Source organism: Schistocerca americana, chromosome 3 (assembly GCF_021461395.2).
Source record: "Schistocerca americana isolate TAMUIC-IGC-003095 chromosome 3, iqSchAmer2.1, whole genome shotgun sequence".
In the NCBI taxonomy this organism is placed as follows: domain Eukaryota; kingdom Metazoa; phylum Arthropoda; class Insecta; order Orthoptera; family Acrididae; genus Schistocerca; species Schistocerca americana.
In genome coordinates, this window is record NC_060121.1 from 865,044,998 (window position 1) to 865,061,849 (window position 16,852).

Below are 16,852 nucleotides of genomic sequence, written 5' to 3' on the forward strand. Positions count from 1 at the left end.
TTTAGGTATGATAAAATTACAATTTTTGATAAAATATTTGTGTAATTCTTAGCTGGGAAGACAATGATAGAATGTTAGCCATGAAAAATTTTATTTAATTGGATTTTTAACATTTAGGTACAGTCAGGTACTAACCAGAAATTAGGTTTTTTTAGGTGCTATAAAACTAGCATTTTCGATCATAAATTGGCATAATTCATGTATGTACAACTTTTATTGCCTTTATTTAATGAGGAATAAAATAGGTTTTCACCTAAAATCTGAAGTCTACTGGTGACATTAGGTCTTCTGCAGAAACATGTGTAACAGTTCTGTAATATTTGGAATTCCCTGGCAGATATCAGCTGAGATTCAGCTGCAAATTATCAGACTGACCTCCTCAGATTACACTGAATAACTGCAACTGTTCTATTGACAAAAACATTCTGTTAAACTTGGTTATGTTTGGAACTGATGGTGAAAATTCTGTATCTGATTTACAAGGCATTCATAAGAAAATATATCACTTGCCTCTGGCCCTCCCTTATTTTCTGATGCCAAGCTATTTAATTTCAAAATTAAGGAGTTTCTTTTGTGAAACGTGCTGTTAAGATCTTAAACAACTCCCATTCATTGCTCAATACCACCTCTACAACCTGCCAGTCATTCAGTGTATGTTTCTTGTAAGGCTGAGATATACAGTTTATTCTACCAAACAATCTGTTTCATGTATGCCATCATGTGGGAAAAGGATAAGGAATGTGGAACAGGTCAAAATATACATTATCAAACAATGGAAAATCCAGGTTGGAATGTAACAATATTGTTGTTGTTGTGGTCTTCAGTCCTGAGACTGGTTTGATGCAGCTCTCCATGCTACTCTATCCTGTGCAAGCTTTTTCATCTCCCAGTACCTACTGCAACCTACATCCTTCTGAATCTGTTTAGTGTATTCATCTCTTGGTCTCCCTCTACGATTTTTACCCTCCACGCTGCCCTCCAATACTAAATTGGTGATCCCTTGTTGCCTCAGAACATGTCCTACCAACCGATCCCTTCTTCTGGTCAAGTTGTGCCACAAACTTCTCTTCTCCCCAATCCTATTCAATACTTCCTCATTAGTTATGTGATCTACCCATCTAATCTTCAGCATTCTTCTGTAGCACCACATTTCGAAAGCTTCTATTCTCTTCTTGTCCAAACTATTTATTGTCCATGTTTCACTCCCATACATGGCTACACTCCATACAAATACTTTCAGAAATGACTTCCTGACACTTAAATCAATACTGGATGTTAACAAATTTCTCTTCTTCAGAAACGCTTTCCTTGCCATTGCCAGCCTACATTTTATATCCTCTCTACTTCGACCATCATCAGTTATTTTGCTCCCCAAATAGCAAAACTCCTTTACTACTTTAAGTGCCTCATTTCCTAATCTAATTCCCTCAGCATCACCCGACTTAATTAGACTACATTCCATTATCCTTGTTTTGCTTTTGTTGATGTTCATCTTATATCCTCCTTTTAAGACACTGTCCATTCCATTCAACTGCTCTTCCAAGTCCTTTGCTGTCTCTGACAGAATTACAATGTCATCGGCAAACCTCAAAGTTTTTATTTCTTCTCCATGAATTTTAATACCTACTCCAAATTTTTCTTTTGTTTCCTTTACTGCTTGCTCAATATACAGATTGAACAACATCAGGGAGAGGCTACAATCCTGGCTTACTCCCTTCCCAACCACTGCTTCCCTTTCATGTCCCTCGACTCTTATAACTGCCATCTGGTTTCTGTACAAATTGTAAATAGCCTCTCGCTCCCTGTATTTTACCCCTGCCACCTTCAGAATTTGAAAGAGAGTATTCCAGTCAACATTGTCAAAAGCTTTCTCTAAGTCTACAAATGCTAGAAACGTAGGTTTGCCTTTCCTTAATCTTTCTTCTAAGATAAGTCGTAAGGTCAGTATTGCCTCACGTGTTCCAGTGTTTCTACGGAATCCAAACTGATCTTCCCCGAGGTTGGCTTCTACTAGTTTTTCCATTCGTCTGTAAAGAATTCGTGTTAGTATTTTGCAGCTGTGACTTATTAAGCTGATAGTTCGGTAATTTTCACATCTGTCAACACCTGCTTTCTTTGGGATTGGAATTATTATATTCTTCTTGAAGTCTGAGGGTATTTCGCCTGTTTCATACATCTTCCTCACCAGATGGTAGAGTTTTGTCAGGACTGGCTCTCCCACGGCCGTCAGTAGTTCCAATGGAATATTGTCTACTCTGGGGGCCTTGTTTCGACTCAGGTCTTTCAGTGCTCTGTCAAACTCTTCACGCAGTATCATATCTCCCATTTCATCTTCATCTACATCCTCTTCCATTTCCATAATATTGTCCTCAAGTACATCGCCCTTGTATAGACCCTCAATATACTCCTTCCACCTTTCTGCTTTCCCTTCTTTGCTTAGAACTAGGTTTCCATCTGAGCTCTTGATATTCATACAAGTCGTTCTCTTATCTCCAAAGGTCTCTTTAATTTTCCTGTAGGTGGTATCTATCTTACCCCTAGTGAGATAGGCCTCTACATCCTTACATTTGTTCTCTAGCCATCCCTGCTTAGCCATTTTGCACTTCCTGTCGATCTCATTTTTGAGATGTTTGTATTCCTTTTTGCCTGTTTCACTTACTGCATTTTTATATTTTCTCCTTTCATCAATTAAATTCAATATTTCTTCTGTTACCCAAGGATTTCTACTAGCCCTCGTCTTTTTACCTACTTGATCCTCTGCTGCCTTCACTACTTCATCCCTCAAAGCTACCCATTCTTCTTCTACTGTATTTATTTCCCCCATTCCTGTCAATTGCTCCCTTATGCTCTCCCTGAATCTCTGTACAACCTCTGGTTCTTTTAGTTTATCCAGGTCCCATCTCCTTGAATTCCCACCTTTTTGCAGTTTCTTCAGTTTTAATCTACAGGTCATAATATTTCATAATATTATGAAAAGGATAGTTGCTACTCCCCATATAGTGGAGATGCTGACAAGGGAACCTCCCCATCGCACCCCCCTCGGATTTAGTTATAAGTTGGCACAGTGGATAGGCCTTGAAAAACTGAACACAGATGAATTGAGAAAACAGGAAGAAGTTGTGTGGAACTGTGAAAAAATAAGCAAAATATACAAACTGAGTAGTTCATGGAAACATATGCAACATCAAGGACAACAGGATCACAGGAGCGCCATGGTCTCATGGTAACGTGAGCAGCTGCGGAACGAAAGGTCCTTGGTTCAAATCTTCCATTGAGTGAAAATTTTTATTTTTTATTTTCAGTTTATGTGACAAACTCTTATCTTTTCATCACTTTTTTGGGAGTGATTATCACATCCACAAGAAAACCTAAATCGGGCAAGGTAGAAGAATCGCCAAGTGTACAAGTTAGGTGGGTCAACAACATATTTCTATCATGTGGTGCACATGCCGTCACCAGTGTCATATAGAATATATCAGATGTGTTTTCCTGTGGAGGAATCAGTTGACCTATGACCTTGCGATCAAATGTTTTCGGTTCCCATTGGAGAGGCACGTCCTTTCGTCTACTAATCGCACGGTTTTGCGATGCGGTCGCCAAACACAGACACTAAACTTATTAAAGTGAACAGAGACGTCAATGAACGAACGGACAGATAATAACTATGCAAAAATAAATAAAGTAAAATTTTCACTCCATGGAAGAGTTGAACCAAGGACCTCTCGTTCTGCAGCTGCTCACGCTACCACGGGACCACGACGCTCCTGAGCTCACATTGTGCATGATGTTGCCTATGTGGCCCATGGACTACTCAGTTTGTATATTTTCTTATTTTTTCACAGTTCCATACAACTTCTTCCTGTTTTCTCAATTGATGTGTGTTCAGTTTATCAAGGCCTATCCACTGTGCCAACTTATAACTAAATCTGAGGGGGGTGCGATGGGGAGGTTCCCTTGTGAGTTGCAGATAGGCACAACAAAAAGACTATCACAAAATAAGCTTTTGACCAACAAGGCCTAAAGACACACACACACACACACACACACACACACACACACACACTGCTGGCAGTGTGGCTTCAGCTGCCAGATACTCCAAAATATACATTACCACAGATACGCAACTACAGCAAACTGTATATGAAGATTAACTTAATAATGAATACAAATAAAAACAGCCAATTTATGTCACTTGGCATAATCTACAATTCATCGTACTCTCTGCCGCAACTCTATTGAGTTCACAGATTACATATACATCTTAACCAATTATGTTTCGGATTACTCTATCAGAGACATTGAGTAGTATTGTAAATCTGCTCAGTCACAACATGCTGGTAATAAATAAAAATGAAACAGTAGTGCTAAATTTTCATAATGCCAAGAGAAGTGATTAGGGAATCAAAATTTGGGTGTTGGACACTGATATTTAAAGTGTGGACAATACAGAATTTCTGAGGAGGCTGACACAAGAACAACCATAGATGATGTACACACATTGATGGTACATTAAAAATATTAAGTACTATGTGCTGTTTAATGAAAGTTCTTGAAAAATGCTGTCATAAGGACTGTCTGATGACTGTGCACTATGTTTTGAAATATGGAATCATTTTCTAGGGCAGCTCATCATCCAACCTAAAACTCTTTAGAATGCAAAATTGAAAAGTGAGAATCATAGTAGGAATAGAAAAAGGTCATGTCAGACCTTGCAGACTTCTCCTTAAAAGAATGCAAATTCTCTTATAGATATTTACCTTCTCAAAAGTGTAGTGTTTATTAAGAAACACACGACAATATATTCTAGTTTCTTCCACAAAAATGAAAACATTCATTTCCATAACACAAGACAGAAAACAAAGCATCATAAACTACAAGCAAAAACACATCTTTGCAAAAAAGAAAAATACTGCACTGTGGTTGAATTATCTACAGTAAACTGCACTGATCATTTTCAAATTACAGTGTTCACTGACAAAACAGGACCACAAGTGAGGAGAGAAATGAATCACCCACTGAGTTAAAAAGTAGGAAGAGAGGACCACTTATAGAAGTAGGAAACACATACGAACTAATCAACATTGCATAGCGAATAAAACAAATACTGGTAGCATGAGAAACATCTATAATAATCCTTATACATAAGAATAATTAGAAAATGAACTGTGATAACTTCAGAGGTATTTCATTACTAAACATATCATGAGGTATTAAAAGAGATTAAACAAGAAATATAGAGGTCAGAGAATATCAGAATTACACATACAAATACTTAAAAGAGAACTATAAAAATGTTACTAGCAACTGTTTTTTTAGTGTTGAAAAATACATAACCATTAGCATTTAAAATAAAATAACCTATTTCCCTCCTTACAGCGAGCTGAATTGCTTTAAAAAAAATCGCTGTATTTGCACAAATATAATCCAACTTATAATTTATGTTCTGATGGTTGTTATGTGTATGGCTTCATGGTGTACTTCAGAATATCTTATTAACAATATCCATTGTTCGAATATCTTATTAAGTAACATATGATTGTAAAATAATTTCATGTCCTATTACCCATAACAAATCCACTGTCATTGTCTACGATGAGACACAAGGATGCTAATAAACTGAATTGTACCGAATCAGACTGGTTTTTCGTCTGGAAGAAGTAAGCCCTACAATTCACCACATATTGAAAATGAGACAAGTTGGAGAACATGTTGAGAATATGGTAAAGCAGTATGGACAATGTCTATTGACTTCTCTGGAGGATATAGCAGCATTCAGTGGGAAAGTATGTACAGTATGCAGAAAGAAATGAAGATACCACCATAGCCAAGCAGTATTGCTGAAGCATGAAAAAAGTGTACCAAGCTGGAAGCTATATTTAGGACATTGCTATAATATGAGAAACAGAGAAAAGCCAGCTCCAAGTAGAAGATATATATCACCTACACTTCTGAACCTACTAATAGAGAAGATTGTATGAGGCATAATCCAGAAAAAGAATGCCAAGAAGTTCTTGTGAAAATAAACTATTAATGAATTGCTTATGTGTGTTGGTGAAGGCTGAAAATAAAGATGAGAAGGGAGAAATGGTAAATGATTTCATGTGTAATGCAATGAAGATTGAACTGAATCTTAGAGAAGGAAGACAGAGTTGATGAAATTATCAAAGATGGCAGGTACTTTTCGAAAAATTTAAATTTGGGTTAATAAAAATGCACAGAAGAGACAAAGTGAAATGTATGGGAGCATGGTTTAGTGTGGAAAACAATATTATGGAAGACATCAAGGAGCAGATCATAGGTGAGTCACGAAGCTATTATAGTCTGGAGAATACACACACATAAAGATGCATTTCAACAAAGGTAAATTTAAGAACCTATAGTGCCGTTATGTGTCCAATAACATTGTATGCATCAGAGGGTCACAACAAAACCAGAAAATAGAGACAAATTGAGAATAATTGAGAGCAAAATAAAGAGAAAGATACAGGGGCCCACTAATTTGTAATAAAGCTAGCAAGAGGTATTCAGGCTGGGGCAACAACCAGATATTGTTGCAGGATGAGCCAAATGAGGTGGCTAGAGGCACACAGCAAGAATAGGAGAGGGAAGTAGGTTAAGAGTAGCACAGGTAATTAAAAGAAACATAGATGCCTGAAGACCTCTCAGATAAACAAGACTGTAGCATGAAAGATCTTAGGGAACTGGGAATGTACAGTGCAACATGGAAGGAAAAAAGCACATGACAGAATAAGGTAGGCTGCTACTGAGTTGTTGCATGATGTGCATGAACCTTGATCACTGTGTGTGTGTGTGACTATACAGGGTGATTCACAAAGATATGCAAATATTTTAATGTGTTATTCTACAAGTAAAACTAACGAAAAAAGTCCACAAATGTTTAGTTATGGAGTTATAGCTAATAAAACATTTTGCCTGAAATTTAGCAACTTCGTTAATATGAAGCCTTCGCTAAACTGTACGAAGTTAAAGTAAAGCATAATTTGCATTTATTTTGTTTTTATTGGTCTGGTGCATCTAATAAAACATGTCCCAGATCTGTATCTGCAGTAATTTTCCAGAACATCCAGAGAAGCAAAGAGATGAATGCCAAAATAGACATTTTCCCCAGAAATGGATTGGTCATGGAGCTACACGTCTGTGGCCACCCAGATCACCCGATTTTACACCAATGGATTTTTGTGAATGGGAATGGATGAAACACACAGTCTTTATAAAGTCAATACACGTGAGGCATTGTTCATACCTGTGCAGCTAAATGCGTTGGACTCGGTGGAGGCATTTTTGAACATTTATTGTGAATGCATTGTGAAATTGTATGTACACTGTACAACTTCCTTAAAACTGAGCTCTGTCTTTTTCTGGTTTAACAAGAATTCATGTGTGCTATGGTATTAATAAAAGCAGGTTATCTGACACATTCATACAGTTTCAGTTTATGTTATTCCCATCATTATTCCAAAATTAAGTTCTCTGCAACTTCTGTTGAAAACTTTGTGCATAATTCTCTGGAATTTAAAAAAACAAATTGGGCCAAGTAGTTAATAAATTAAAAATTTTACAAAATTACCTCTTTGCTACTCTGGATGTTCTGGAAAATTATTGCAGATACATGTCTGGGACATGTTTTTTTAGATTCACCAGATCAATAACAACAAAATAAATGGAAATCATGCTTTACTTTAACCTTGTACAAGTTTGCGATGGCTTCATATTAGCAAAGTATCTAAATTTCAGGTAAAATCTTTTATTAGCTGTAAATCCGTAACTAAACGTTTGCGGACCTATATTTATATGAACTTTTTTCTTTATTTTTGCTTCTAGAATAACACATTAAAATATTTGTGTATCTTTGTGAATCACCCTGTAAACTGCATAATGCTCCAGTTTGTTATGCTGGCCACACTTAAAGTCAAATTGACTTACTGATAAGAATTAATAGAGGGAAACATTGCACATGAGAAAAATATACCTAAAAACAAATATGATATCAATATAATAGAAGGAAACATTCCATGTGGGAAAAATTATATATAAAAACAAAGATGAGGTGACTTACCGAACGAAAGCACTGGCAGGTCGATAGACACACAAACAAACACAAACATACACACAAAATTCAAGCCAGACATACCAACAATTAAAGGGAACAGCCATGGGTACCAGGATGGCCCCCTCGTACGCCAACCTATTCATGGGTCGCTTAGAGGAAGCCTTCTTGGTTACCCAAGTCTGCCAACCCAAAGTTTGGTACGGATTTATTGATGACATCTTCATGATCTGGACTCACAGTGAAGAAGAACTCCAGAATTTCCTCACCAACCTCAACTCCTTTGGTTCCATCAGATTCACCTGGTCCTACTCCAAATCCCATGCCACTTTCCTTGACGTTGACCTCCACCTGTCCAATGGCCAACTTCACACGTCCGTCCACATCAAACCCACCAACAAGCAACAGTACCTCCATTATGACAGCTGCCACCCATTCCACATCAAACGGTCCCTTCCCTACAGCCTAGGTCTTCATGGCAAACAAATCTGCTCCAGTCCGGAATCCCTGAATCATTACACCAACAACCTGAAAACAGCTTTCGCATCCCACAACTACCCTCCCGACCTGGTACAGAAGCAAATAACCAGAGCCACTTCCTCGTCCCCTCAAACCCAGAATCCCCCACAGAAGAACCACAAAAGTGCCCCACTTGTGACAGGATACTTTCCGGGACTGGACCAGACTCTGAATGTGGCTCTCAAGCAGGGATACGACTTCCTCAAATCCTGCCCTGAAATGAGATCCATCCTTCATGAAATCCTCCCCACTCCGCCAAGAGTGTCTTTCCGCCGTCCACCTAACCTTCGTAACCTGTTAGTTCATCCCTATGAAATCCCCAAACCACCTTCCCTACCCTTTGGCTCCTATCCTTGTAACCGCCCCCGATGCAAAACCTGTCCCATGCACCCTCCCACCACCACCTACTCCAGTCCTGTAACCCAGAAGGTGTACACAATCAAAGGCAGAGCCACGTGTGAAAGCACCCACGTGATTTACCAACTGACCTGCCTACACTGTGATGCATTCTATGTGGGAATGACCAGCAACAAACTGTCCATTCGCATGAATGGACACAGGCAGACAGTGTTTGTTGGTAATGAGGATCACCCTGTGGCTAAACATGCCTTGGTGCACAGCCAGCACATCTTGGCACAGTGTTACACCGTCCGGGTTATCTGGATACTTCCCACCAACACCAACCTATCCGAACTCCGGAGATGGGAACTTGCCCTTCAGTATATCCTCTCTTCTCATCATCCACCAGGCCTCAATCTCCGCTAATTTCAAGTTGCCGCCACTCATACCTCACCTGTCTTTCAACAACTTCTTTGCCTCTACACTTCTGCCTCGACTGACATCTCTGCCCAAACTCTTTGTCTTTAAATATGTCTGCTTGTGTCTGTATGTGTGGATGGATATGTGCATGTGTGCGAGTGTATACCTGTCCTTTTTTCCCCCTAAGGTAAGTCTTTCCGCTCCCGGGATTGGAATGACTCCTTACCCTCTCCCTTAAAACCCACATCCTTTCGTCTTTCCCTCTCCTTTCCTCTTTCCTGATGAGGCAACAGTTTGTTGCGAAAGCTTGAATTTTATGTGTATGTTTGTGTTTGTTTGTGTGTCTATCGACGTGCCAGCGCTTTCGTTTGGTAAGTCACATCATCTTTGACTTACTGATAAGGTGAATAATGAACAGAGTTCATCAGACTACAACTTCAAAGTCCCTGTTATGTCCACACATTTAGAGGAAATTGCTAAGATGTTTTTCATACTTTCAAGACTAACTTAAATGATAATAAGGCAGCCAAGAATAAATATTTATGTTTCAAAAAATGCTATGTACAGTTGATCACTGAATACCCTGCAAAGAATACATTGATACCTGAAGCGTCCTCACACTTACATCCCAGTATGCTTATTTTTTTATGTTATTTATGATAAATAATATGTCACCTCATATTAGCTATAATAGTCATAACTAAGAAACAAAAGATAAAAATAAATCCTATATGGATTGTATACACAAAATGGAACTCTGTATTATGGTGCAAAAAATTGAAACAAATTGCTTATAATTGTGTGACACAAAATTATTAACGCCCAAAAATTCTAAATACAAGTGAAAAGCATTTTTACTAGCCATTCTTTCTATACATTATCTCAATGATTGGATTTTGGATTGGCAGGAAATAATGTGTGTATAAAAACCTCCGTTAGTGCATTATATGACAACATTTTTATGTTTGTCATTGTACACCTACTCAGAATTCTCAATATAGTATGCTGTATTAGTAAAACAGTAGTGACTTTTGTGCTGATCGTACAAAGTGCTAATTTGTATATATGTTCTTAGCTTAAATAGTATATGTATTGTATGGCATTTTTTTCCTATCCAGTAAACCTCATGTGTACAATACAAGCACAACAGATACTGGACAAGTCAGTATTTATACATATACTGAATTCAGGTGGTTAATTACAGTTGAATATCTGGTATACATACATATCTGATACAAGTAAACTGAAACATGAAAGTCCAGGGTAGAATAATGATAATATTAGGAAAAGGATAGGTTGCTGCTCACAATATTGTGGAGGGGTTGAGTTGCAGAGAGGTATATTGAACAGACTGTTAAACATTTAAGCCTCCAGATAAAAGAGTCATTCTTCATAAACAGGGAACATACACAGTCACACAAGCACAACCCACACACACCGCCACTGTCTCTGGTTGCTGTGGCATGACTGTGCACTATGGCTGTATCTGGCTGCTCCGTTCAGATGTAGTTGCAGTTCACATTCAGATCACAGTGGCCAAAGACAGTGGAAATGTGTGTGTGAGTTATGCTTGTGTGAATGTGTGTGTGTTTTCTATTTTCAAAGAAAGACTGTTTTGTCCTCAGAAAGCTTAAATGTTTAGCAATTTTTTCATTGAGCCTGTCTGCAACTCAGTGCCTCCTCTATGTGGTGAGTACGAAGTTATCCTTTTCCTAATAAGTCAAACAGAATATTTTTTATAAAAAAATAGTAGTTTTTGGCAGGTGGGTTTATAAGTTTACCAGCTTTAAATGAGTAATTATAACAGAATCATTCATACATACACTTCAGTACTGATTATCTTATTTTTTCATGTACAATTGTCTCAAAGATAACTACAATTGAATTACTAATAGTGATTATGTTATTGACTCAAGAGTTTTTGGGGGATCCCATCCAGACTAGAGAAGCAGTGCATAAGTAAAAATCCTTTCAAGACTGCTTTGAATTTAATGTGACCATTTACTAATTTAATTTCTTTCTCTTATCTCCGTCACAGTACATTTCTTCTCAGCCTTTCACATTCTGTGGTTAATCACCATTGCACCTTCTTTGTACCTCAGCAGATTTTCATCCATAATTGACTTCTATATGTTTGTTTTCTGCTCTTTGCTTATGAAGACATTCTACAAGATCAAGATATGCAAAAATTTTGTTTACATCAGAGGAAGAACTGACATTTTGGAAGTCCTGACATTTTTTTTTATTTCACTAAATACACTTTTTGCTTACCCTTCATTTGGTTAGTATCTAATTAAGAAGTTAGACAAAATTAATAATTTTTATTTTTGTTGCAGAGCAAGACCGAGAAATACGGCCAAAAGCCACTGCTGCTTACCTTCATGCCTTGAGAAATCATCGACCTTCATATAAAATTCGTAATTTTGTGGCAGAATCTGAAACTAGAAGCTCACATGGTAGATACGACCCAGGCTACCTCTGGACAGGGCTTGGAAGGAAACGTTAAATTTCAAGGAGTTACTGATTCTAGCATATGACATCAGTATCAGAAACCCTAAGCAGTGCCAAACTATTATTACATAATTAATCAGCACAATTTCTAATCAATGTAAAGTATTAAAATAACTTTCAAGTAAATGTCTGAAAAAATAAAAATCACCTTAAAGGTTAACACTGTTCTTACATCTTTTCACAGTGATAAGTGAATCATTCATTTGATGACACTTAAATTCTGTTACTAAAAATGGGGTGTTTCATAGGAATGAACAAGTAAAGCAGTTGTACAAATAAACTATGTGCTATGGTGTCCCAGGGCACCAGCCACAGCCCCCATGACAGTTACAATGCATGGATGAAAGTAGGTGATGCTTGCACACTCTGTAGCAACCAGACTGCAATCCAGACTGCCAGGAGGTGAACTAAGAACTGTGTACCACTGGGTACCTCTCCAGTCATCAGCAAGAGGTCATTGGCCACACCACAAAACTATGCCCCCATCCAGTCTCAAGTGACTAGTGGGCAGCATGTCTCTTCCTGAAGAGTGAGGAAACCACTGGTAGATATTACAAACAGCTTTGTTATTAGCTTGCAAAAACAATAAGGATAACAAGAAATTAATTCCACCTTTTCAATGGTTCTAACTAAATACAGTTCAAAGGTATAGGTTCCAACAACCTCCCAGGAGCTGCAAAATTACAGTAGCTGCACTCAAAGAAGCCGAACTTCTAAATGTGATACAGCCTTCACCAGTAACGCATTGATGAGAGCTTAAGTGTTGGACTGCAAGCAGTTGGTACATGCCTCATCCAGCTCTTGCTGACAGGAAGTGTCCACAGTGGTCTGGCTTAAATAGTCACTCTTCAGGAAGAGATGTGCTACCCTCTAGCCACTTGTGACTGGATTGAGGCGTGGTATGATGGTGCAGCCAGTGACCTCTTGCTGATGCCTGATTAGATACTGGGTTGTCGATAATTGTTCTGGCAGTCCATGTTTATAATTGATGTTCTGACACGGTTGCTACAGAGCACATGTCACCTACTTTGACCAGCACATCATAATTGTCATGAGGATTGCGGCTGGTGACCCCGGTCACCATAGCACCAAATAACTAGTTTCTTGCCATTTCATTCAACTGTTGAAATATATGCTCACATCTTGTATGTAGCAAACCTTAGGTTTGTTGATGTATTGTTGTAACAGTACTTGAATGTATAGCAAAGGGAAGAACATTTTGTGTCATTGTTTATCACATGAAACTTCAGTTATTATGCTTGAATTAAAATATTTGTCTAGTAACAGTAATAAAATGATTTTGAACTTGGACGGTAAATGTTTTGTTATGTACATAAACAGAATGCTAGAGACGGTGGAAAATGAATGGAAATACGTTTTGATAAGGACGCTAATTCTAGTCACTACAATCTAGTCATACTGAAACCTGTTTCTTCTGTTCTCTATGCTATATTTGCAGTTAGTCCTTAGTATTCACTGAATGGAGAATTTTTTATGGTTTTCAAGGCCAATTACTTAAATTTGTTACATAACCTTTCATATCTACTACAAAAAAATTTCTGCTAGTACAGTAGCTGCATAGTCAGTAGTACATAAAATTTGGAAAGGCAGATTTATGTTACTTATAATGCATTGGAAACATGTAAAGAATAATTCTTAGCAGTTATATTAGTTTTAACTCTTAAGAGAAACAATTAATATGCTTTTGATTAAAATGTTGTAATCAGGCACTGAAAATGTACTGAAGAAATGTAAATTGCTCACAAAGATTGTTACATGATTTTCACAAGAAAACCAGTTGCATCTTTATTCCTTCCATCCTTGCTCTCCAGGCACATGTAGACTGTTTTATTAGACAGTTTATTAATGATGTGCAATCAAAGTAGAATTAGAAATGGCTAGATGAGATTCGCTACCATGATACAAAATCATGTTCCACAAGTCTGAGGACCGTACAACTTTTAGTAATATGAGTCAGATATAGGTGTGTATAAATGTAGAGAATCAGCTATTATAAACTTTCAGTGTGTGGCAATATTAATCTGGCTAGGATGTCATGCCCCTGTAGAAATTGGAGGAAAAAAATACAGGGGCTTTTCATTTATACTATTTTGCCACTCATGAGGACTCTCAGAAATTTATTCAAGAGGAGGCAAGACTTTAAATTGGCCATTTTGTACCTACCATAACTCATTCTGTGCGTTTAATATGGCCTGAACCAAGAAGAAAATTTGCCAGGATATACACAAATGTTATTTTATCTCAAAGATTGACAGTTATTGACTCAATATATTCTCTGGAATGTAGATTACCACTGTGAAACAGAAAAGGCAAGTATATTAAATTATTGTATGGAAAGTAGATCCTCCTACACCATGAGGGTCATTTCAAACGTCCTGCACATTGTGCATGTGTGACCGTGATGGTGGTATGATAAAATTGAAATTTATATCAGTTGTGAGTGAGACTTTAGGTTTGATGGTTGTATATGTGTTTGCTGGTTCCAGTGGCTGGTGTCATGAGTAATTTGGTTTTGAAATGGAGACTGAAACTGAGTCAGGTCAATTACACATAGTGGCCACCATTCCTACATCAAACTCAAACCCCTGTATGGAAAGAATCCAATGGATATTTGTAATGGCTTTGAGAGAAGTGTGTGGGAATAGTGTAGTGGAGGAGGAGATTGGTGTTTAACGTCAAGTCGACAGTGACGTCATTAGAGACAGAGCACATGCTCGGATTAGGGAAGGACTGAGAAGGAAATCGGCAGTGCTCTTTCAGAGGAACCATGCTGGCATTTGCCTGAAACGATTTAGGGAAATCACAGAAAACCTAACTCAGGATGGGCGGAGATGGGTTTGAACCGTCGTCCTCCTGAATGCGAGTCCAGTGTTCTAATCACTGCTCCACCTCACTCAGTCTAATAGTGTAGTGGATCATAGCATAATACAATGGTGGCCTGCCCATTTCTGTGAAGGTTGGGTAAGCATTGAGGACATCCCAAGAAGTGGGAGACCATCAGCTGCAACAGACTATGTCTCGCAGGTTATTGTTAATGAAATTTTGAGAGAAGATTGATGACAAACATGTGAGGAAATTACATATGAGGCCAAAATGTCTGTCCCTTCAGTTTACAAAATCATAATTGAAAAGTTAAAGATGATAAAAGTTGTTGCCACATGGGTTCCACATGATCTGAGTGAAGAGCAGAAAGCAGTTCGCAAAAGAATTTCAGAAGAATTGCTTCAACATTATCAACCAGGAGGAGATCAGTTTCTGAAAAGGACTGTTGCACTTCATGAAACCTGGATAATAGATTTCGAGCCAGAACAGAAGCCTCAGTCATAACAACAGAAAAGTTCCTACTTTCCACGTCCGAAAAAATTCCGCTGCCAGCTGATGATGATCTTTACATATGACATGAATGGACTCATAACTACAAATAGTGCCCCAGGGGATGTCTGTAACTGGTGCATACTACAACCTATTTCTGCAAAATATTTTGCACCCAAGAATTTGTCAAAGAAGGCCTATATGCTCACAGCTGGTGTCCTCATTTTGCGTGATAATGCAAGGTAGCATATTGGCCTACCAGTGGGGGCAGAGGCTCAACAAATATGGATGAGAAATACTTCCCCACCCACCACACAATATACAATCCTGATATGAGCCCACCAGACATTAATCTGTTTCCCAAATTTAAGGAATAGCTATATGGAAAACGTTTTGATACAACTGATGAAGCATCCTATGATATGACCTGAGTAATCACATAGCTCAACAAAGAATGTGCCCTATCCAGAATACAGAAGTTTCCAAAACATTGAGAAGCTGTTATATGTAAAAATGGACATTATATTGAAGGAATGTAGAGGTATTTTGTTAAATAAATTATTTTCTTCAGTTCTGTCTTACAGTTGCAGAGCTTTAGAAATGACGCTCATATTAATGTAAATTGACTTGATGATTTGAAATAACATCTTCATGTCATTAACTCCACTGTCTCTAACACGCTGGAGAATAAAGCTAAAAAATATTCACTAAACACATTTTTATTTATAAAGTAATAACATCTGGTTGGCACTGAATTCTAAAAATCTAAAACAGAAAAAAATAAGAAATGTAATGTGCTAATATTCCTCAAAGTGGAGAAATGGGAAGCAAACTTTTAAAAATTTTATCCTACTTTGGTGTCATCTGTAACACAGCTTGCACGCAAAACTTCGTGAGTGATCATGGTTCTGAATTTACTGCATTATTTTCGTACCATTTTTAAATGCTGACAGACACAATTAAGGGCAATTAATTTGTTTTTTGAAAACAAATTTTTTGGGTTAGTTGGATAAAGTGTAACCCTCAGCCAGCATTCAAAAATCCCAAAACAACATTGAAATTAAGCATTGTACCACATTCCTAACAGTCTATGACTGAACCAAGATATTCCTCTTATCCCCAGTTTGATACATTGTTCTGCAGCCATAATAATTAGTTACAGAGTTCATAACTCAACAGCTGCATGTTGTTCTGTGTTCCCCCCGTAGAGTTTGAGAAGATACAAACTCAAGGAAAAGAAATCTTATCACCACACACATTGGACACTTGTTTCACCTCACGTCTAGACAGATAGTAGAATACTTCTATTATTAAGTAATGCAAGAGGGAATGGGCAATGCACTGCAGTCATGTTTATCTTATGTTGGGAATTGCACCAGAATTCAAGCACAAAATTATTGAAATGGTCCCACTCTGCAACTCGTGAAGGTCTGTATAAGGAAGCATGAGAGAAAACATAGGGGACTCAAAGTTTGGCAATGTTCTGCAAAGGTTTGCACCTGCCTTGATCATGGGGCAGCCATAAAACTGCCTCCGCACCAAGGAAATGATTTAATTTCTCGTGAACAGCTTGAGAACCTGTCAAACCCAAGTTAGATTTTTTGCAGACGATGCTGTTATTTACTGCCTCGTGAAGTCATTGGATGATCAAAACCAATTGCA

At 37.8% G+C, this 16,852-nt stretch overlaps 1 protein-coding gene across 3 annotated transcripts in view; it reads left to right on the plus strand.

The window, feature by feature from the left end:
- LOC124606849 overlaps positions 1 to 13,530 on the plus strand; it is a 204,426-nt gene extending 190,896 nt beyond the window's left edge. For all 3 annotated transcript variants that reach the window (XM_047138927.1, XM_047138929.1, XM_047138928.1), the window contains one exon: positions 11,683 to 13,530. In XM_047138927.1, the coding sequence (XP_046994883.1) occupies positions 11,683 to 11,852 (170 nt within the window). In that variant the 3' untranslated portion in view covers positions 11,853 to 13,530. The remainder of the gene's footprint in view (positions 1 to 11,682) is intronic.
- Positions 13,531 to 16,852: the final 3,322 nt, after the last annotated feature.